Source organism: Pseudorca crassidens, chromosome 5 (genome assembly GCF_039906515.1).
Source record: "Pseudorca crassidens isolate mPseCra1 chromosome 5, mPseCra1.hap1, whole genome shotgun sequence".
NCBI classification, from domain to species: domain Eukaryota; kingdom Metazoa; phylum Chordata; class Mammalia; order Artiodactyla; family Delphinidae; genus Pseudorca; species Pseudorca crassidens.
In genome coordinates, this window is record NC_090300.1 from 37,095,716 (window position 1) to 37,116,511 (window position 20,796).

Genomic DNA, 20,796 nt, shown 5'->3' on the forward strand with positions numbered 1-20,796 from the left:
GCCTGACTTGACTCAGGAGGACGGGCAGGGCTCCTTGGGACCTATCCCCTGGGGCCCACGCTGGGCACCGCTGAGAGCCTGTGCCTGGCCAGCGTCCCAGAGCCGGCCCCTCCCTCAGCCCCCACTCCCACCACGAGGACCTCACTGCCCCCTGAGCCTCCTCCCTCCCTGTGACAGGTGCGACTGCAGCTCTGGGACACAGCCGGCCAGGAGAGGTTCCGCAGCCTGATCCCCAGCTACATCCGGGACTCCACGGTGGCTGTGGTGGTGTACGACATCACAAGTGAGTGTGGGGCCTGGGTGCTGGGCGGAGGGCAGCTCGCAGGGGCTCCGGGGCCAGGTGCGGCCCCAGCCAGGCTGCAGAGAGTGTGTGTGTGTGTGTGTGTGTGTGTGTGTGTGTGTGTGTGTGTGTGTGTGTGTGTGTGTGTGTGTTTGTGTGTATGAAGATGGGAGAAGACGCTGGTCCCCAGGCCAACCTTGACCTGGCAGCCGTGGTTTTGTCAGCAGCATCCCAGTTCCTTACCGGGTTCCGTGGGAGGGGAGGCCCAGCGGGTCCAGGAGGGCCTTGGGTGGCCTGCACTTCTCACACACTGTGGCTCTTCTGGCCAAATCAGCTGTTCTCAAGAGCGACGCACAGCCCCGAGGGAGGCTCGTGGGGCTGGGGTGAGGGGTAGGGCCTGGTGCAGAGCCCCACTGCCCAGGCAGGTGTCAGGGCACACACCTGGCAAGCGCTTGGGCTGCAGTCATGGGTGTGGTGGGAGGATGCCCCAGCCGGCTGCCTCTGGCTCTGACCGCAGGCTCCCTGCGCACCTGAGAGCGGGTGGGAGCTGGGCCCTGAGGAGGCCTGGGCTCCTGCAGCCTGATGCTGCGCATAAGGAAGGTCAGGCTGCGAGAAGCCCAGGTTTCCAGGAAAGGGAGCCTCCGCTCCCCTTGGGCCTGCGGGCTGCTGAGTGGTGGGCGTCGCCCTGTGACTGCTCTTCTGTGCGGCGGCGTGTCACAGCTTCTGACTGAGGAGGGGGCTGCCCTGAAATGCCTGGCCTCTCCTGGCTTTTATCTGCTCCTGGGGCCGCCTTCCCCGCTCCCCTTACTTTCAGGGCCTGAGGGTGCTCTTCAGAAATCCCTCTGAGCTCCTGTCAGCGGGAGGCTGCTCTGCAGGGCCCTCCTGCGCTGGGAGCTGCTGCGGTCCCACACACACACTGTCACACTGTTTCCAAGCTCAGCCAAGTCTACTGCACCCATTCACTCTGCTGTGAGCCTCCAAAGTCAGGTCCGACTCTCAGGTGGGCCCTAGGACCACTAGTAGGAAGTCATGACCCAGCGGCCTTCCAGATGCTGTGACTTCTCTCCCCAGAGGGTGGCTCAGCATATGAGGGGCCTTCGGGGACCCCGGGCACAGCTCCACAAACACATGTGGACGTCCTTGGGAGGACCCAGGCCCGCTGGACTGTGCTCCCGCGCCGCCCAGGTGTCTGAGGGTGCACACACCCCTCCTCCTGCTCCTGGTCTTACTCCCTTCCCGCCCTCCCCCTCTCCTGCCAGGGCTGCCGCTCACGCCCTGTTTTATCTGCACTTTCCACCTCCAGATCTCAACTCCTTCCAACAGACCTCTAAGTGGATCGATGATGTCAGAACAGAGAGGGGCAGCGACGTCATCATCATGCTGGTGGGCAACAAGACGGACCTGGCCGACAAGAGGTAGGTGCAGCGGGCTGCAGGCCGGGCCCCCTCCATACCTCTGCAGCTCCTCCTGGACGGGGAGTGCTGGGATTTGTGGGTGAGCAGCCCCTGTGAGCTACCCCCTGCCCAGCACCCTGTCTGACCTGTCCCCCTGCATCTGGGAAGGACCCCCTTGGGGCACCGGAGGCTTTGAAAGCACCTGGTAGACGCCTACCCACAGGTGTGTCATGTCTGAAGCCCCACCTTCCAGGCTGGCAGGGGCAGGGCAGGCCTCCACGCGTGGCCTGAGTGGAGCCATATGCGCCCGGCTGGCCCAGCAGCGCATGGTCTGGGCCGGGCCTCAGTGCAGACACAGACACAGCAGCCCTCGGGCTCCCACCGGCCCTGCGCCTGTGAAATGCCCGGCTGATGTGGGTGTGGGTGTGAAGGGCCTGGTCCTTCGCCGTGTCTGGGTGGGACGCTCTCCCTGAAGGGGCTGCTTGCTCCACACCATCCTCCAGGCACAGGGCTGACCCCAGCGCCCTTCCCTGCACTGGTCCACTCATCTCATGGGGCAGGTAGAGCAATGAGTCATGGACTGAGGGCTTCCTGAGATGTACTCTGCCCGTTTAGGGAATAATCTGAATTAGAGGCTGCTTTATTTGAATCTTGTCCTTGAAGTGAAGAAAACGGAGTTCAAAGCCCAGCTCCTTTGCAGTAGGTGACCTTGGGGCCGTTACTTTTAACCTCAGTGTTCTCATTTGGAAAATGGGGCTGATGGTACCACCCAGAGAGGCGGTCTGTGGCTGGCAGTGCTTTACGAATGTTGGCTCTGGCCGTGGTGACACTGCGAAAGGGACAGCAAGCCACCTGCCTCAGGGCCTGCTCCCAACCTGGACGGAGCTGCCAAGGAGTAGGGAGGGGCTGGTGTCCTGCTGTGCCCTGAGGGAGCCCTGGGGTCCAGCCCTGACTTCAGGGCTGACTGAGGGGCCCCCATCATCTGAGGCTGCTCCCTCCGCCCCCACCAGGGGCTACTTCCCTACTGAACTGGTCCCCCCTCGCCTCCCCTCCAGGCAGATAACCATCGAGGAGGGGGAGCAGCGCGCCAAAGAACTGAGCGTTATGTTCATCGAGACCAGCGCCAAGACCGGCTACAACGTGAAGCAGGTGGGGTCTGCCGCCTTTGGCCAAGGGGCTAGTGACTAGGTGGGGCCATCCAGCCACCAGGTGGGGAGCGAGTAGCCTCCAGAGCTCTACTGCTCGCCCTCAGGCCGTTGGGGCTATGGGATCAGCCACCAGCTTCAAGGAGGCCGAGAGACGTAGCATTCCCCTGCTTCTTACCTCACGTGGGGTGGACGTGCAGGAGAGTCTATCCAATCAGCATTTTGGGGTTCCTGCCTTGTGCTTGGCACGTGCTCAAGGCTGTGGCGGTCCAGGCAGGCTTGGAGACAAGAGCCCACCCACGGTGCGGTCCAAGCTCGCGGTGGGGGGAGGCCTGGGAGTCAGAAGCCTCAGAGGAGCCGTAGAGGGGGTGGGGTTAGGGCTGAGCCTGGGAGCAGGGGTCTTCTCCTGGGTCCACAGACCCCCAAGGAGTCCACAGATGGAATTCAGCAGGTCAGTGGATTTAGGTGGGAAACAAGTGTCTCTGCACTAACCTCTGACGGGTCTCCAGCATTTCCTGCAGCTGTGAGCGTAGGCAACCCAACTCCGTATGTTAGCAGCACCTGGGGCTTTATCACCGTAGAGGTCACAGCCGCTTTCTTATCACCTTACGGTGTCGCAGGTCTCTTGAACTTTTTCCCACCTCAGTATCTCAGGGGCTGTCAGACGCCCTGCCGGCTTCTGCTCTTTAACAGGTTCCCGGGCTGCTAGTCACAAGTCTGTATCTTTAAAGATTTTAGAAGTTTGTTTCAATACTAAATGGTCTCCTTTACATAAAACTTATATGTAATTCATTTCACACACTTCAAAGGAGCCCATAGGCTTCGCCAGCCTGCCAAAGGAATCTTTGGTTCAAAAAAAGGTGAGGAACCCCTGTCTGCAGGGAAAAGAGGACTCAGAGAGGTGATGAGAGGGGGCGGCCTGGGCCAGGGGACCAGCATGGGCACAGGTGCCGCTGGAGGAGTGTCGGGGCCTGGCTGGGGGTTACTTCTGCCCTGCCTCCCCCAGCAGTGTCCAGGGGCACTAGACAAGCTGCCACTGTAGCAGCCGGCCTCACGCAGTGAGGCTTTACCCAGTCTGGGCAGAGCCTTGCCAGTGGGAGGTGGCAGAGGAGCGGAAAGGGACAGAATGGGAGGCCCCGAGCTCCCAGGACTCAGTGCCCCCACCCCAGTTGGAGGGTCATCAACATGGCTCTCTTCCCTCCCATCCCCTTCCCAGCCTCCTTCGGAATAAGGCCAGGGTGGCCGTGGTGTCACCTGGAGGAGGGAGCTACCTGTCCCTGGAGGCCTGCAGGAGACACTGGTTGCTGCTCTGCGCGGCCCTGATGGAAAGGCTTGGGGGGCAGGGAAGCAGAGGGCAGCAGCCCCGAGGGCAGGTAGCCTCTGCCCCCATGGTCAGGGAGATGCCGATGCCCCCCTTTCCGGATTGCTCTGGAAGCCGGGCGATGGTCTGAGCCGGAGTTGTATATGGTTGGTTCTAAGCCTGTGTGGTGGAGAGGCATCCCCATGCAGTGTAGCCTCCTGGACTCTGAACGTGAGCATATCTGCTCTCAGAAGCCCCCATGTGACCCCAAGAGCCTCCATCTAACTCCCACTTCTGCCAGCCACGCTCAGAGCCCCTCTGCAGCCTGCCCACAGGGTCCATACCACGCAGAGCCCACCAGTGGCTTCCCCGCCTGGACCCTTACCGCCTTTGGTCCTGTCACCCAGCCTGGGTGCTCCCATGCGGCTGGGCTCTGGGGTGAGACCTTGAATAAGACTCACCCTGTCTTCAGAGAGCTCAGGCAGTGGAGAAGTTTTAAGCCCAGAGCTCACCTAGTTCCTGCAGTTGGTGTTTGTAGAGAGATGGGAGGGAATTCAGGATCTTCTGGTGCCTTGTGTTTCTGCCTTGTACTTGCCGTCACCCGCTAGGTTCCACACACGCACACACACACACACACACACACACGCACACAACCACACGCACACAGTTCTCATGCACACTTTACAGACTTACACGCACAGAAACCCCACATGTGTACATGTACACACCATACACACTCATTCCCCCCCCCACAGATGCCACACATCCACACCACACCACCCATACTCCTCTACACACAATATGCACATCGCACTCACCCACACCCAAGCAAACCCACAATGTCACATTCACACTCCTGTGTCCTTATTGCCTCCAAAAAAATCTCCGCTGTGACTGTGTGGCCCTGACTCCCAGCTGCCCCGATGCCCGTGGGGCTCCCTGAGGAGAGGGTCATTGTCTCAAGGGCAGGTCGAAAGTCCCTTCCCCACACCAGGTCCCTACATGGGCAGCGGGCCAGAAGCTTGTCTCCCAGAACCTAGATCGTTTTCTGCACTAGGGTAGGTCCCTGCCATCACCATGACCCACACTCAGCCCCTCGTGACCCTGTGGCCAGCCTGCCTGGGTGAGAGGCCTGCCGGGGCCCAACGCCATGAGAGGTGCTGGGGGCACAGGTGGGAGAAGTTAGGTGCAGCCCCTGCTGTCCAGGGTGCAGTCAGTGGGACAGAAAGAGAGCAGAGCCCGAGGTCAGGGTGAGAAGAGGCAGAGGGTGGAGACACCGGCAGCAGGAGGGGAAGGATGGGGGCTCATGCTGCATCTCCCCCTCTCCCCAGCTCTTCCGACGTGTGGCCTCGGCTCTGCCTGGAATGGAGAACGTCCAGGAGAAAAGCAAAGAAGGCAGTATCCTTTTCCTTTGACAAGTGAGTGAAAGATGTGCTGCAGAAGCCATTTATTCATTGATTTATCCACGTGGTACGTTAGAACAGTGGGCAGACCCTTGCCAGTTCTCCAGGCCAGCCTTCCTGGCAGATAGCTGTTCTGTGGGGCCTCCTCTGTACAGGGATGAGGCTGAACTCCAAGGTCCTTAAGACCATATCCAGCTCGAACCACCTAAGCTTCCAAAACCGTGTGGGAATGCCAGAGGGATGTGTGTGGAGTGACAGTGTGGGGAGTGAGAGATAGTAAGTGCCCTTCTTTCCAGTGAACACAGACCCGTGTTTCATGGGGACAAGTAGAATCTCCATTTCCGTGCACTCAGACGTGATTTCAGCATGGCCCAACCTCCTCTGTGCGAGATGACTGCCCCGCCAGGTGCCTCCTCCCCTGCCTGCCCTGCACAGCCCAGGCCTCCCCACTGCTCTGGGGGCAGGGTCTGCACACCACTCACACCGTCCACCCCAGAACTCAGGCCACACCCAAAAGCTGAAACTGAGGCTCAGAGAGGTGGTCTGGTTTGCCCAGTGGGGAGGAAGGCAGTTGTTCATTGTCTATTTACTAGTTTATTTATAGTCTACCATGTTATAAATAATGTGTGTTTATGTATATATACGCTGCGTACACACAAAACAGGATAAAAATGTGCATAAGAAGATTGGGGTTTAGGGAAAATCAGGAAAAGTCATGGACAAAGTCATACTCAGAATATGCCATGGCCAGGTGGCCAAAAAGTGGTAAGGAGGGAAGGTGGTACGTGGTCTTTAGGGGAAGCATGGCTTTTTATAGTACTTAACTTCTGAAGAACCTCTCCCATCGTCCTTACCTAGGGACCACAAAACCTCCCTAGGACACGGGCAGCAGGTCCCATAGCAGGGCTGCTTCAACCCCTACCCACTCCCAGCCCCACAGGAAGGGCGATTCTGCGCAGTGCCGTGACCAGGCCTGGCCTGGCCTGACTGAGATTTCAGCCTGGTGAGGGCAGAGGGAGCGGCCTGGCTGTGCACTCTGCACCCGCTCCTCTGGCGGTTCCGATCGGTGCTTCGCCAACCCCCAGTCCCCACGGCGCCCGTGGAAAGGGCTGGAGAGGGGCTATGCTGACACCCTCCCCCAGGGATGTGGGTTCTCACAGCAGAAGCCTCAGGGTCTAAGCGACCCGTTCTGACGGGAGCTTGAGGGGTCAGGGTTGCTGTGCCCACCTGGGCAAGGCCCGTGTAGCCCTGTACTTTGTGAGGTGGGCTCCATGCCCGGCCGGCAGGCTCCACCTCCTGGGCACTTTGGGGTGGGGCTGATAGGTAACAAGGCCGAGGCCGAGGCTGGTCACCGGGAAGCCTTCTAAGAAAGGGTCTGTCGGGCCTGTGTTTAGATGATGGTCCCACAGCCCAGGACAAGTTTTACTTCTGGTGGATACTGGTGAGGGCATGTGGGAGGGTCGGGGAAGAGGTGGAAGGGTGGGAGCTGGTGACCCTGCATCCTTCCCACCCAGGCAAAGAAAAGAGCAAGTTCCTGGGTGTTTGCTGAGGGACAGAGGGGCTGCGCGGGGCAACTTAGGGGGCACCAGAGCAGGAGCGGGGGTGGGAGCTCCGAGAGCGTCATCTTCCTTAGCCCCGCCCCCTGCAGTGATCGACATCAAGCTGGACAAACCCCAGGAGCCTCCGGCCAGCGAGGGTGGCTGCTCCTGCTAATGCAGCCTGACCGCAGGCTTCCTTTAACACTACTCGCTTGTTGTGTTGCTTCCTATTGGTTAGCTTCCTAAGGGGGGTGGGAGATGAGCTTATCCAGATGGGAGGATTTTTCTTTTCTCTCTGTCTCTAGGAGTCGGGTGGGATGGGGAGGGAGGCTGGGCATCAGGGATCACGTCACTCTTAACAGCTGTTACTTAAACAACTATTTTTTGGTTTGGTTGTAATATATTGTACTTTATTAAGATTGCCAAAAACTGTTAAAATTAAAAAAAAAATTTAAACCATGTGTATACAACTTTTTGCCAGATAAAAATGTAGTCATTTTTATTTGAAAGATGTGCTTTTTTGTTTTTGTATATTTGTAAACTTACAGAGAACCTTTTCCACACACCTCCTCCTTCCTGTCCTCTTTGAACGGTTCATCACCTCTGCTCTCCTCCCACCCCCAGACCAATACATTTAAACAATTAACTGGGCGATTTAATTAGGTTCCAATCCCCGGGCTGTCTGGCCCAGACCAACCAGCATCCACCAAACAGGCCCTACCTGGTTAAATCAAACACTGATTGAATGAAACAGCCTCTGAAGAGGCAGCTGTGACTCTGTCCTTCTTCCATGGCCAGAGTGGGGCATTAGTCACGGCCCCGAGCTGAAATTAAGGCCTTGTGAACTGCAGGGGGCCCAGCCGCAGGCCCACTGGAATTATTTCTGCCTCTTTCCCCTCCCTGAAAAGCCTTGAGAGGGCACTCGCCACAGGCAACCTTCCACTCTCTGTGGTCCGCCTAGTGATTGGCAGAACAAGAGGTCATGGGAAGGAAGGAAGGACGGGGTGCTGTTGGCAACTGTGGGCTGGTTTATAGACTGGGGGCACCATGTGTAATTCTGAAAATGTTTTAGCCAACCTGTCCAGCGATCAGCACACACATCTGGGTTGCAGGGAAGGGAAGGGCAAACGGAATCTCAGTGTGTGCCCCCTGAAGCCCTCCTCCTTGGGTGCCAGGAAAGCTGGAGCCTGTATCACACAGTATTGGCCCGTCTGTGATTGGGGAAGGCAGGGTCTGCAGAACTGCCGCCTGGAAGATGCATGTTTGCCAATCCTTGGTTGCTAATGCTGTTGATGCTGTTCTGCAAAAGCTGACTTCTTGACGTGTTTCTGCCACTCTGGCACAGTGCAGTTGAAACCTTTGTGCACAGACCTTTGCAGCTATTGTAGCAGCACTCTGCTTGCCTGAGGGTAGGGCTGAAGTGGGGTCCCCAGAAGGCTTCCCAGAGAGACGTCCTTGCCATGTTTGACTCATTTCTGAGAGGACTTAGACCTGAGGACCTATCTATAAAATCTCTGAAGAGAACTCTCTCTTTCACTAAGTGATGTAGCCTGCTTGGCCAGCATTCCAAATAGACCCAGACTCACCACCCCTGAGCTGGCCCAAAGCCAGGCAGTGGGCAGCCACTCTGGCCAAAATCGGTAAGCCCTGCCCTCCAAGCCGGCATTGACTCTTCCTCCAAGCTGCTATTGGGCTTGTCATAATTGAGCTAAATGACCATCTGGGGTGTGGTAGGGGGTAAATTCCTCCATAAAGCAGGGCTCTGACAAGTTATTGCAATGAATTTGGAACTTCTCAGAAACTAATCCAAACTGGCAGCCTGTAAGTGCAGCAGGACCTGGCAGGACTCATTGATAAGTTGTCCAGTGGGTCTGTCACACACTCAGCTAAGGAGAGACTGTGTGTCAGAGCTGATCTTTAGAGAGGAGTGTATCTTCGGGTGAAGAAAAGAGGAAGCAGGATTCCCACTGAGCTCCTCTTCCAGAAGGCATAGACCAATGTACGAACGTAATTCCAGTGTCAAGTGTTGAGTTTTTATATGTGTGTACATAATTATATATAGAGATAGATTTGTGTATACACCTTCCACACACACATTCTCACAGAGATTCATGTGCTCAATGTATATTCTTGTTCTTCCTCCTCTCAAGTTGGAACTTGCATTGTGGTAACAGTTTTGGAAATTCAAAAGTACTGCAGCGTGTTGAAATAAGAAATACTTAATATTGTCCCAAAACTTGTGATTGTCTTGCCATCAATAAAATACTGCATAGATTTGTTAACTACAGGCAAAACTAGCCCCTGGGAATATGTGCACTCTTTCTGTCTGTACTTGGATGCACAGGTGTGCATGCCCACGTGGGCCCGTAGCCCCACCATGGCACACCCCCAAGTGGTGCTTGTTGGAAGAGTGCTTACTTACCTGGTGAGAATTCGTAGGAGTCCAGGTGACAGCACCCGGCTTGGCTGGCAGTGAGGGCCATTGCTTGTGGCCCCTGGGACAGTCCCATTTGCAGGGATCTCTTTGGGTCTCAGTGAATGAATGGATGGTGGATTTTTATGTTCTTGGTACTAAGAGTACTTTTTCTTAAAACATTCTTGTCAAAAAAGGTAGAAAGTCCTCTTCTCATGTGCACACATACCCAAGGCACCACTTTTTTTTCCATCACAGCCTAGAAGAATAGTAAGAGACGCAGTAGATACAGTGTGGCTTGATGTGGCGTAGGTGAGCCCTGCTTTTCCAGTGCGTACACAACATCCTCTCTCCTGAGCCCGGGCTCTCCCAGCCCCGTGGGCCTCTGCAGGTGAGGGCGGCTGCCTCCCCTCATCCTCCCATCTTGGTGGTGCCACACCGCTCCATGGGCACCCTCCTTGGGCCTCATCTCCACCCCTCATTCCTGGGTCTGTCAGGGCAGCCAGACCTCCAGCACAGAAGGGTGTTGGCTCCTTGGCTCCCGTTGTGGGCAGGTGCCATCACTGCCCTCTTGCTTGTAGCTAGGATCTTGTCTCAGGGTTAAGGTTCAATAATGAAATGATCAGGTTCCCTTGAAGAAAATATCATGAAATCCCTCAGCATACGCAGTGAGAGTATCCCACCATTGCCAAATCCAGGCAAAGGGGAGGAATCCTTTTAGGAAAGGGTCTCAGCTTAGCCCGTGGTTCAGTCTCTCTCCCCACAGAGCAGCCCTGACCTGGGAGTAGAGCAGGGTCATCTTCTGTAGCCCTCTTTTTTACTTTGAGGCATCTCAAAGAAAAGCTGTCGGTAAAGCTCCTGTTTTGTGGGCATCTGAAAAATTGAGCACACGGTGGGAAAAGCAGGAAGCATATTTATGAATGCACACATGTGCCGGAGTGAAAGTGTGGTACCAGCATCTTGAGTGCTAGAACTGCAGCTGTGTGGTCCAAGGCGAGCAAGTGCTGACTCAGTCAGAGGCCTCCCTGCCATCATCGTCACGACTCTCTTCCTGACAGCATCCTCAATCGGTCTGGAATGTCCTAGGTTTGAGGAGCAATGGCCAGATCAGTTCCAGTGTCTCAGGCAACAGAAACAAGGGTTGTATGGTGGTAGCTAAGGGTGCAGAACACATCTTGAGTGCAATGTCTCTGTCTTCCTGGTGGCCAGTCAGTGCTGGGAGCCCCTGCCCACAAGTACCAGGTGTGACAGTAATGGCACCGCTGGCTTCGGTGTCCTGCAGGCAGAGCAGCCTCATTCCTTCACATGGTGGAAGGCGGGTGAGGATGTCAGGATGTGAGAACAGGTAGCCGAGGGCTGTGAGGTATGTCTGAGCCACACAAAGGGCAGCTGAGCTGAAGTGTCTGTGCATTAACCCGTGCGCACTAGTTTCCTAACTACCTCTCCCCCAAGAATGTGAGGCATTGTCCCCTGGCTACAGCTGATCGAGGTGGAGAGCTCAGAACCCTTCCTATGCCAAGGCAGGAAAACCAAGACCGAAAAGGGTGACTTGCTTACGGTCACCCAGTAAGCCAGAAGCAGTCAGAACCAAGGTGTTTCCACTCTTCATCCATTGCTGACCTGTGTGTAACAAATGTGACGGTGCGCTGGCACACAGGGCTGCTGGGCACGCGTGCTCCTCAGGCCACCTCTACTCTGGTTCGGATGTAAGTCTGTCCAGCATAGCCGAGTGAGGCAGGAAAGAACCCATGTACATTTCAGGCTCCTCCATTGCAAAGAAGGGCCAGTCCCCAAGTCCACTCTGATTGTCAGACCAGGGCACCCTTTGGACTTTTTGTTTGAAATGGACTGTTTCAGTGTTCCGAAACCTTGAGCTCTCAGTGTGTAAACTCCCTGGACACCAGACCCCCCGCCTCCCTGTGTGGCTGACACTCCAGGCAGGGCGTGGTTTATCCTTGCAGTGGGGTTCAGACCTTCCTTCCAGTGCGAAGCCTCCATACATCGACGGCCAGCCTGTATCACGTGTGTGTCACCTTCCCCCTCGCCCGTCCCCATAAAAGTGATTGGCCGTGAGGAGCACAGAGGGTGGCATTTCCATCTCTCACTGGCTCAGCAGATTTAAATGGCCACATTGACTTTACATAAAACTGTGTAAAATGTGGAAGACTCAGCATGTTGATCAAACAATAAACTGTCCTAATTCTCAACACAAAGGCTCTTGTCTAATGCTTCTAAGTGGTGCAGTCATATATGGGTGGGGGGGCAGGGCATGGTGTGGACAACACAGGTTTCTTCAAGTGCATTCTCCACGAAGACCCTCCTCTCATGTCCCGGTGGTGTGTTCACCATCCAAAGCCTTTGCTTCTCCCTTCTGTTCACCTGGGCTTTCCAATTCAGAAGGGGGAAAAGGCAGGACCCACTAATAAGATTAAATCCACACACTTCCATAATCTGCATTCTGCCTAAAGGCTGATGGAAACTCCAGGCAGAACTGAGACTCAGGGCTGTGTGATACCTCCTGTCATCCCTGCTTTCCACTCGCCATGGATGAGGGTTAGGAAGGGTGGGTACAGGGGCTGGATCTCCCTTCCGGTGATTTCTAGAAAGTATTTAAAGGCAAGAATTCAAGATGAACCATAATCACCTTTCAGATGACACTAAGCTGCCTCGTACCCCTCCAGCGGCACTCCACACCAATCAGAGAACCTCCCTGAGACGGCCCTTCGGGTCTCAGTCACCTCCAGACTAAAAAATGCCCTGAAGGCCAGGAGAGTGGTAGGACCAATCCAAAGAGGACACGAAGGCCAAGATTAGGCCCAGAATTGCCCTGGTCTGATAATGCTGGGAATCCGGGGCTATAGGGAAAGCCAAGTTCACCAGGTCTTATTCTTCCTCAAGTTCAACTTCACTAAAATTATCTTTCCCCTTTAAAGGTACTAAAGTTTCTGGAACACCCTCCAATCTGTCACCTCAAGGAAGCCATCTCTGATTAGGAGGAACAGGAACTAGGTGTCCCTGCCCACTGAGCCTAACTTTCCTGGCTGCCAGGTGTAAACTGTAAGGTAGAGGAGGCACCGGGCCTGAGAGCCAAAGTGCACGTGCTTGTACGGACCAGATCAAAGCCAGAGTAAAGCTGTTCCGGACAAGCAGTCATTCCCCAAGACCGTGGTGTTCAGGGCCACGTGACTGCAGACAGGAAGGGGAGTGGGTCACCTCCCTGAGCATGGTGCTTACATGGACGCCCAGCAACCCCTTCCCCCACGGGTGAAGGAAGCACTGTTGGGCTTCCCCAGACGTGAATGTGAAGATTAGGGTTGTGGTGAATGTCCTGCCTGGAGTGCCCTGCTTGCCATCAAGGGATGTCGCTCAAGGTGGCTTTCCCTATCACTGTAGCTGTGTTTTGCTGTCCAGTGACCAAGGGTGCAGACAGGAGCTTTGATAATCCTGTGCTAACTGCAAATTTTTAAAAAAAGCATATTTTAGTTGAAACAAAAAGCTCTAAGTCAAAAGAACACCAAGTGCCTCACCCACGACAGGACCACAGGGTGGATGCTGGGATCGCAGGAGACACTGAGACACGGGTCAGGTTGGGGCTGCAAGGGTGGCGCAGCAGCACGAGAAAGGGCGAAGGTGAGGGCAGCCCTGAGGCAGTTGACCTTGGGGCCCATGCAGTGGGGGGAGGGGGGTGCGGCTCAGTACAGCTAAGATGGAGCCCATGCTAATGAGGGGAGAGCAGGGGCCGCATGGAAAGGGCACATTTCTTCACCTCAGAAAGTGACCATATGCCCATAAAAGCAGGAATTGTGCCATACTTAGTATTCCCGGAGCTGGGTACGGTGCCTGGCGTCTTCTGAATGAGTAAACACCATACACGGCTCTTGTGAGTAGTCAACAGTTTAGGGCTTCGTAGTTGAACAAGGAAGTGGGACTACTGGCCTGTGCAGAAGTCAGGTGAGGTAACCAACCACCTTCCTTTAAGTAACTGAAGGGCTGAAATAGGTTAGCATCTAAACTGCTGCTAATGCACCTTTAGGTGAGAATGGGCATAACCAGTTGAAGCTTTGACAATTCCATTCTAAATCAAACCTTAAGAAAGAAAAAAAAAAAGCATAACATTCTGGCTGAAATGATCTCAAACCAATAGAACACAGCCAAGTGCCTCACACACAGCAGGACCACTGGAATCCCAAGGGTGCTGAGACACAGGGCGTGGGGAAATATAAGGAGCAGACCTCAGGGTCTCCCCAGCAATAGCAGCTGTTGTTGGTCAGGAGCTAAGATCCCAGCAAACCATCAGGCACCTGGCAGCAGAGGGGCTACCAAGGCCCCAAAATGCTCGGAAAGTGTTGAAAGAGCTGGAAGAAACAGGTGGCCTCAGTCTGCGGGTGTGCTCAGTACCCACGGAGACCCCATTCCGGAAGCGGGTGGTATGTACCAGGACAGTGAGTGCCCAGGGCTTGCTCGTCACAGTTGTCTCCACACCGGCACCACACCACGCCTGCCCCTCCCCACTCGCAGGGCACAGGGCCATTCACATCAGGTGGCAGCTGCCCCGGGAGCAGGTCTCAGCGGCCCCAACATGCAGTGGCTCAGACACTGCCGTGTTCCCAAGGAGGTGTTTCAAGCCACAGCTGTCTCACCTGTGACATACAGTCATGCCTAGTCTGCTGGTCCCTGTGACCTGACATCCCTCTTTCCACTCTGGCCATACTCGCCATCCCATGAAGAAATGGGCCTACTTTGGCTGAACGGGTTCAGTGCCACAAGAAAATAATTTGACCTCCCATTGAAAACCCTTCCAAGCTCCCAAGGACTAGTCACCATGACCTCACCCTGGCCCAGACCCACAAGAGTGGGATGACTGTGGCACAGGGTTAGGAAGCAGGATGGGACTATGCGGGCTGCCTGCTTCCTTCACCCTGTGAGCAAAACTACACAGGGCTTGTGGCCCAAAGAACTTAGAAACGAAACACACTAAAGGCACGCATGATACTACAGGAGGCCACATCACCTGTGAGGGTGCGCCCAGGAGCCCCAAGTGCTTGGTAGAGGTCACGTTAAGCATGCAGATTCCTGAGACCACACCCGATCTACTGCTGAATTGAATGTTCAGAAGCAGGGTCCTCAGGTGAGCTCTTTAACAGGCATCAGTTAATTCTGATGCACACTAACATCTGAGAATCACTGTTTGAGACATAACTTTCCTTTTGCAAAAGATCATCTTTAGGTCTTGAATAAAATTCAACCTTGCTCCCCTTCTTCAAGTCACTTGTTCTGTGTATTGCTTCCTCCAATAAAGTAAAACAGTTTATTACCAGAAAAAAACATCAAAAAAGCTGAGAGAACACACACGCCTCTTAACGGAAGCATCAAGCCATTGATGTTTATTCAGGTGAGCATTACCTATGATTATGTGAACATGTCACATTCATCAGATTCCTTTTGGGCTTCCGGTTCACTGATCTTACCCACTTCCTTAAATTACTACTTGGCTAATAAGGAAAGGGCAAGAAAGAGTCCAAAAGACAGTAATAACATTAGCAGCAGTGAGGCTTCCCAGTAAGAACCCTGCCACGGTCATACTCTTAACGTCTTCTCCGCGCGAGCTTGGGTTTATTTCATACTCCAGCAGCAAGGTGTGTGATGCAGGGTGTGCAGGCGGGGGAGGAGGGGCCCTGGGGTCCCCTCACTCGGAGCCAGAGTGACACACAGGAAGGGGAGACAGCAGGCAGAGGCCTGGGCCGTAGTGTATGTACGTGGGGGCCACACTCACTGGGACGTCATCAGCTCCATGCTTTTCTCCTTTGCCTCTCCCCATCCCTCAAGACTGGGTTAGGCGCCCCACTGCACACTCCTGGAGCACCCTGCGCCTCTCCTGTTAACTGCACTTCCCACACTGCTCTGCGATTAGTGTCTCACTTATCCACAGCCACCCTTGTCTCCTTTGAGGCTTTAGTTGGCTTGTCCCTGAGTGTGTGAGCTAGGGATTGAAGAGTTTCTTCTTATGTACGCTGCAATCATTAGGCCCTGGAAACTTGGAGTTGGGCCTGAATCCTAAAACGTGCTCCCATTTGTACCTACTCTACCACTCTATTTAAATGCTTTAAGCTAGACAGGCTGTTTTGTTTACCATGAAATGTATTAATCATTTATAAAAGCCATTAAAAAAGCCATACATTTAAGAAGACAGCGAAGAACATCACTTTGAAAATGCCATTTTTCTTAAACCATCAGTGAACATGCACTTTAAAAATCTACAGAGAACTTTTTTCATTTTGTATTTGTTCCACAGCATTCAAGCTGACAGTACAAGATAGGAGCTCATCAAACAGCACATGAAGATAGCCCAGGAGCATTCACGCATCCAGAAAAACAGAACAGCTTCTAAATCTCCACATATTCCCCAGTTAAGGGAAACCACTAGAACGTACATTTCTAGTGTACATTTTAGTAGCATTTGGGGATTTAGCACTTATAGTTCTATCACCTGGGGACGACTCCTAGGGTTCACAACATGTTTTTGAAACCTAAGTGCTATGAGGCTGGAGTGTGGACAAGTCACTGAGCTGATGAAGAACAGACCACTGTCAACACAGCCCTGCTGTTTTCAACCTTCCTTCACATGTCGGAGACCATATTGTAATTGCACCTACAAATCTGAAAATTCACAGAGGACTAGATGATGTACTGCCCATGAATGTCAAAGGCAATTGGAAATCACCCAGTTCCATACACAGACAGGTTTGTTTCCAGGAAAAAGAGACCAAAGCACAGAAGCAGAGGACAAGAAAACATTTTAGATGATATTATATTCTCATGATAATATCCTCTCTACGTGAGGTCGGCTTGTTAGACCTTGACCTTACATCAAGCATATGCTAAAGGGACCTTACATACACTTTGAAAAGGGAAGACACGAATCAAATAAAACTAACTAGCTTGAAAGCAATAAGGGAGAACTGAACTTAAAAACTTCCACACTGGTTTCAACAATAATTTGTTTCCAGAACAAGGAAAAGTTCCTAACTATATTTGTACCCCTTCTTTATCAACTCCAGACCACCACATCCTTTTCCAAAACTGTCAGTCACACACATACACACTCCCGTCTTGTGTTTGCATCTGGCCCTCAGGCGATTTTAGCCAGCCACTTCTCCAAGTCCTGGATGTCAGCAGAGCCAGCGTCCCCTCTTCCGCCCTTGGCACTGCACTCCAGGAACTCCACTTTGAGGGGCAACTGTGAGAATTCAAATTCTTTGCCTTTCTTTCCCAGCTGAGCAGTGGCAGTGCTAGAACTGTCCAGTATGCTGGGGGCAGCAGAACGGGTGACTCGTAAGGTATTGCTGTGAGACAAAAGGAAAATGAGTCAGGAAGCAAAAAGAGCTTAATTTTTATATAACAATTAAAGGCCTTTAGGAAGTCATATTAATTCCTAAATATTTCAGCACTCATTTAAATACTTCATCATAAAACTGTCAATTATGCTATTAGGATTGCTGAATATTTGCATTTACAGGTCACTCTCTTGGACAGACAGGATACGGATCCAACCTAACATGGCCAGATGACAGGAGGGCACTAATGAACCAAGGTCACACCAACCTTCTTCCAGTTCAGTGCCCCCTTCTACTAGGATTTCCTGCATGATGCCATTTTAAGATACAGTTTTAAATTACCTGCTATAAGTATTATAAAACCTTTCTGAAAAGTTTCTGAAAGTGAAGTGTGGGTAGATAGGGTATTTATATTTACCTTGAGTCTATCTGGATACAGAGCTTAGAAATTCACAAACTACAGACTCTCATATCCAGTTTGGGTACAATTACTATTCTCCAATCTCTTTAACCACTAACACTTTCCCAATTTGAGTCACTTAACTGCCACCTGCTGGCCCTAATAAGAATTGCAAAAGCAAGGCTCATTTGTCTACTTCTCTCCCCCTTTCTGCTGTCCAGAAGCAGAGGAATACAGGCTGACAATCTGCTTTCTTACAAAATAAAGCGTTTCTTGGTGCTGTAAGATTTCATGAAAACTAGTGAAGAATCCACAGGAAAACTAAATACCTTGCTTAGAAAGACACACATAGATGTAAAACGTATTTTAAAAACAAATAATTAGAGAACGGAGCCCGCGTTTCCACAGAGCTGGAACTCCCAGCTCGGGGTCTCTTCCCTCCGCTGTCATGGAACTGCCCCGGAGCCCGAGGGGAGGGCAGCCTCACTGAGGCTGCCGGCTCTGGAGGCGCCCCGGGGGGCGAAGCCGCGACAGTCGTGGGGACAGCAGGCTGGAGCCCAGAGAAGAAGAAGTCAGTATCTACTGCTGCTGGACGTGGCCACGTGCCCAGTTCTGGACAATGAGAGAACCATGATTATATATTCCTCATACTGAAAAATGCTTTAACTGCCCAGAAAAATATGAGTGATAAAGGAAACTAAGAATCACATCGTCTGCCATCTGCAAACTGGAAACCCAGGAAAGCGAGTGGTTATAATTCCAGTCCCTGTCCAAAGGCCTGAGAACCAGTATAACTGACGGTGTAAAGCCCAGTCCAAGGGCAGGAGGAGACTGACATCCCAACTCAAGCAGGCAGGTGGCAAGAAAAAACAAGGCGCTGCTTAAAGGAGCTACAGAGACCGGCGCGAGCAGCGACTAACAGCGCGCACCCCAGAGACGGGCATGAGATGCTAAGGCTGCTGCTGCCACCACCAAGAAGCCTGTGTGCGAGCACAGGTCACTATTCACACCCCCCTTCCGGGGAGCCTGTGCAGCCCGCCACTGCCAGGGTCCCGGGATCCAGGGACAACTTCCCCGGGAGAACGCACGGCGCGCCTCAGGCTGGTGCAACGTCACGCCGGCCTCAGCCCCTGCAGGCCCGCCCCGCACTCCGTGCTCCTCCCTCCCCCCCGGCCTGAGTGCGCCAGAGCCCCAGAAGCAGCTGCTCCTTTAACCCAGTCCTGTCTGAGCGAAGGACAGACGCCCTCCAGCGACCTACACACAAAGGCGGGGCCAAATCCAAAGCTGGGCCCCGGGAGCTGTGCGAACAAAGAAGAGAAAGGGAAATCTCTCCCAGCAGCCTCAGAAGCAGTCGATTAAAGCTCCACAATCAACTTGATGTACCCTGCATCTGTGGAATACATGAATAGACAGCAAATCATCCCAAATTGAGGAGGTGGACTTTGAGAGCAAGATTTATGATTTTTTTCCCCTTTTCCTCTTCTTGTGAGTGTGTATGTGTATGCTTCTGCGTCAGATTTTGTCTGAATAGCTTTGCTTTCACCATGTGTACTAGGGTTCTATCTGTCCGCTTTTTTTATCCTTAAAAAAATTGTTTTTCTTAATAATTATTTTTCATTTTAACTATTTTATTTTATTTTATCTTCCTTTATTTTATTTGATTTTATCCTCTTCCCTCCCTCCCTCCTTCTCTCTCTCTCTCTCTCTCTCTCTTTCTTCTTTTTCTCCCTTTTATTCTGAACCATGTGGATGAAAGGCTCTTGGTGCTGCAGCCAGGAGTCAATGCTGTGCCTCTGAGGTGGGAGAGCCAACTTCAGGACACTGGTCCACAAGAGACCTCCCAGCTCCACGTAATATCAAATGGCGAAAATCTCCCAGAGATCTCCATCTCAACAACAGCACCCAGCTTCACTCAACGACCAGCAAGCTACAGTGCTGGACATCCTATGCCAAACAACTAGCAAGACAGGAACACAACACCACCCATTAGCAGAGAGGCTGCCTAAAATCATAATAAGTCCACAGACACCCCAAAACACACCACCAGACGTGGACCTGCCCACCAGAAAAAAAAGATCCAGCCTCATTCAGCAGAACACAGGCACTACTCTCCTCCACCAGGAAGTCTACACAACCCACTGAACCAACTTTAGCCACTGGGGACAGACACCAAAAACAACGGGAACTACGAACCTACAGCCTACAAAAAGGAGACCCAAAAAACAGTAAGATAAGCAAAATGAGAAGACAGAAAAACACAAAGCACATGAAGGAGCAAGATAAAAACCCACCAGACATAACAAATGAAGAGAAAATAGGCAGTATCTGAAAAAGAATTCAGAATAATGATAGTAAAGATGATCCAAAATCTTGGAAATAGAATAGAGAAAATGCAAGAAACATTTAACAAGGACCTAGAAGAACTAAAGATGAAACAAGCAATGATGAACAACACAATAAATGAAATGAAAAATCCTCTAGATGGAATCAATAGCAGAATAACTGAGGCAGAAGAACAGATAAGTGACCTGGAAGATAAAATAGTGGAAATAACTACTGCAGAGAAGAATAAAGAGAAAAGAATGAAAAGAACTGAGGACAGTCTCAGAGACATCAGGGACAACATTAAACGCACCAACATTTGAATTATAGGGGTTCCAGAAGAAAAAGAGAAAAAGAAAGGGACTGAGAAAATATTTGAAAGGATTACAGTTGAAAACTTCCCTAATATGGGAAAGGAAATAGTTAATTAAGTCCAGGAAGCACAGAGAGTCCCATACAGGATAAATCCAAGGAGAAACACGCCAAGACACATATTAATCAAACTGTCAAAAATTAAATACAAAGAAAACATATTAAAAGCAGCAAGGGAAAAACAACAAATAACACACAAGGGAATCCCGATAAGGTTAACAACTGATCTTTCAGCAGAAACTCTGCTGAAAGCCAGAAGGGACTGGCAGGACATATTTAAAGTGATGAAGGACAGAAACTACAACCAAGATTAGTCTACCCAGCAAGGATCTCATTCAGATTTGATGGAGAAATTAAAATCTTTACAGACAAGCAAAAGCTGAGAGAGTTCAGCACCACCAAACCAGCTTTACAACAAATGCTAAAGGAACTTCTCTAGGCAAGAAACAAAAGAGAAGGAAAAGACCTACAATAACAAACCCAAAACAATTAAGAAAATGGGAATAGGAACATACATATCAATAATTACCTTAAATGTAAATGGATTAAATGCTCCCACCAAAAGACACAGACTGGCTGAATGGATACAAAAACAAGACCCATATATATGCTGTCTACAAGAGACCCACTTCAGACCTAGAGACACATACAGACTGAAAGTAAGGGGATGGAAAAAGATATTCCATGCAAATGGAAATCAAAAGAAAGCTGGAGTAGCAATTCTCATATCAGACAAAATAGACTTTAAAATAAAGACTATCAGAAGAGACAAAGAAGGACACTACATAATGATCAAGGGATCGATCCAAGAAGAAGATATAACAATTTTAAGTATCTATGCACCCAACATAAGAGCACCTCAATACATAAGGCAAATACTAACAGCCATAAAAGG

General features: G+C 51.9%; 2 protein-coding genes across 2 annotated transcripts in view; one reads left to right on the forward strand and one right to left on the reverse strand.

Annotated features, from left to right (window-relative positions):
• The window catches only part of RAB6B (RAB6B, member RAS oncogene family), a 58,700-nt gene extending 47,014 nt beyond the window's left edge, over positions 1-11,686 (forward strand). Inside the window, exons 4-8 of the mRNA XM_067737770.1 lie at positions 178-283; positions 1,584-1,695; positions 2,730-2,823; positions 5,451-5,517; positions 7,171-11,686. Coding sequence (XP_067593871.1) covers positions 178-283; positions 1,584-1,695; positions 2,730-2,823; positions 5,451-5,517; positions 7,171-7,235 — 444 coding nt within the window. The 3' untranslated portion in view covers positions 7,236-11,686. The remainder of the gene's footprint in view (positions 1-177; positions 284-1,583; positions 1,696-2,729; positions 2,824-5,450; positions 5,518-7,170) is intronic.
• Positions 11,687-14,830: 3,144 nt separating this feature from the next.
• SRPRB (SRP receptor subunit beta) overlaps positions 14,831-20,796 on the reverse strand; it is a 38,789-nt gene continuing 32,823 nt past the window's right edge. Inside the window, exon 7 of the mRNA XM_067737774.1 lies at positions 14,831-16,816. Within this exon, the coding sequence (XP_067593875.1) occupies positions 16,603-16,816 (214 nt within the window). The 3' untranslated portion in view covers positions 14,831-16,602. The remainder of the gene's footprint in view (positions 16,817-20,796) is intronic.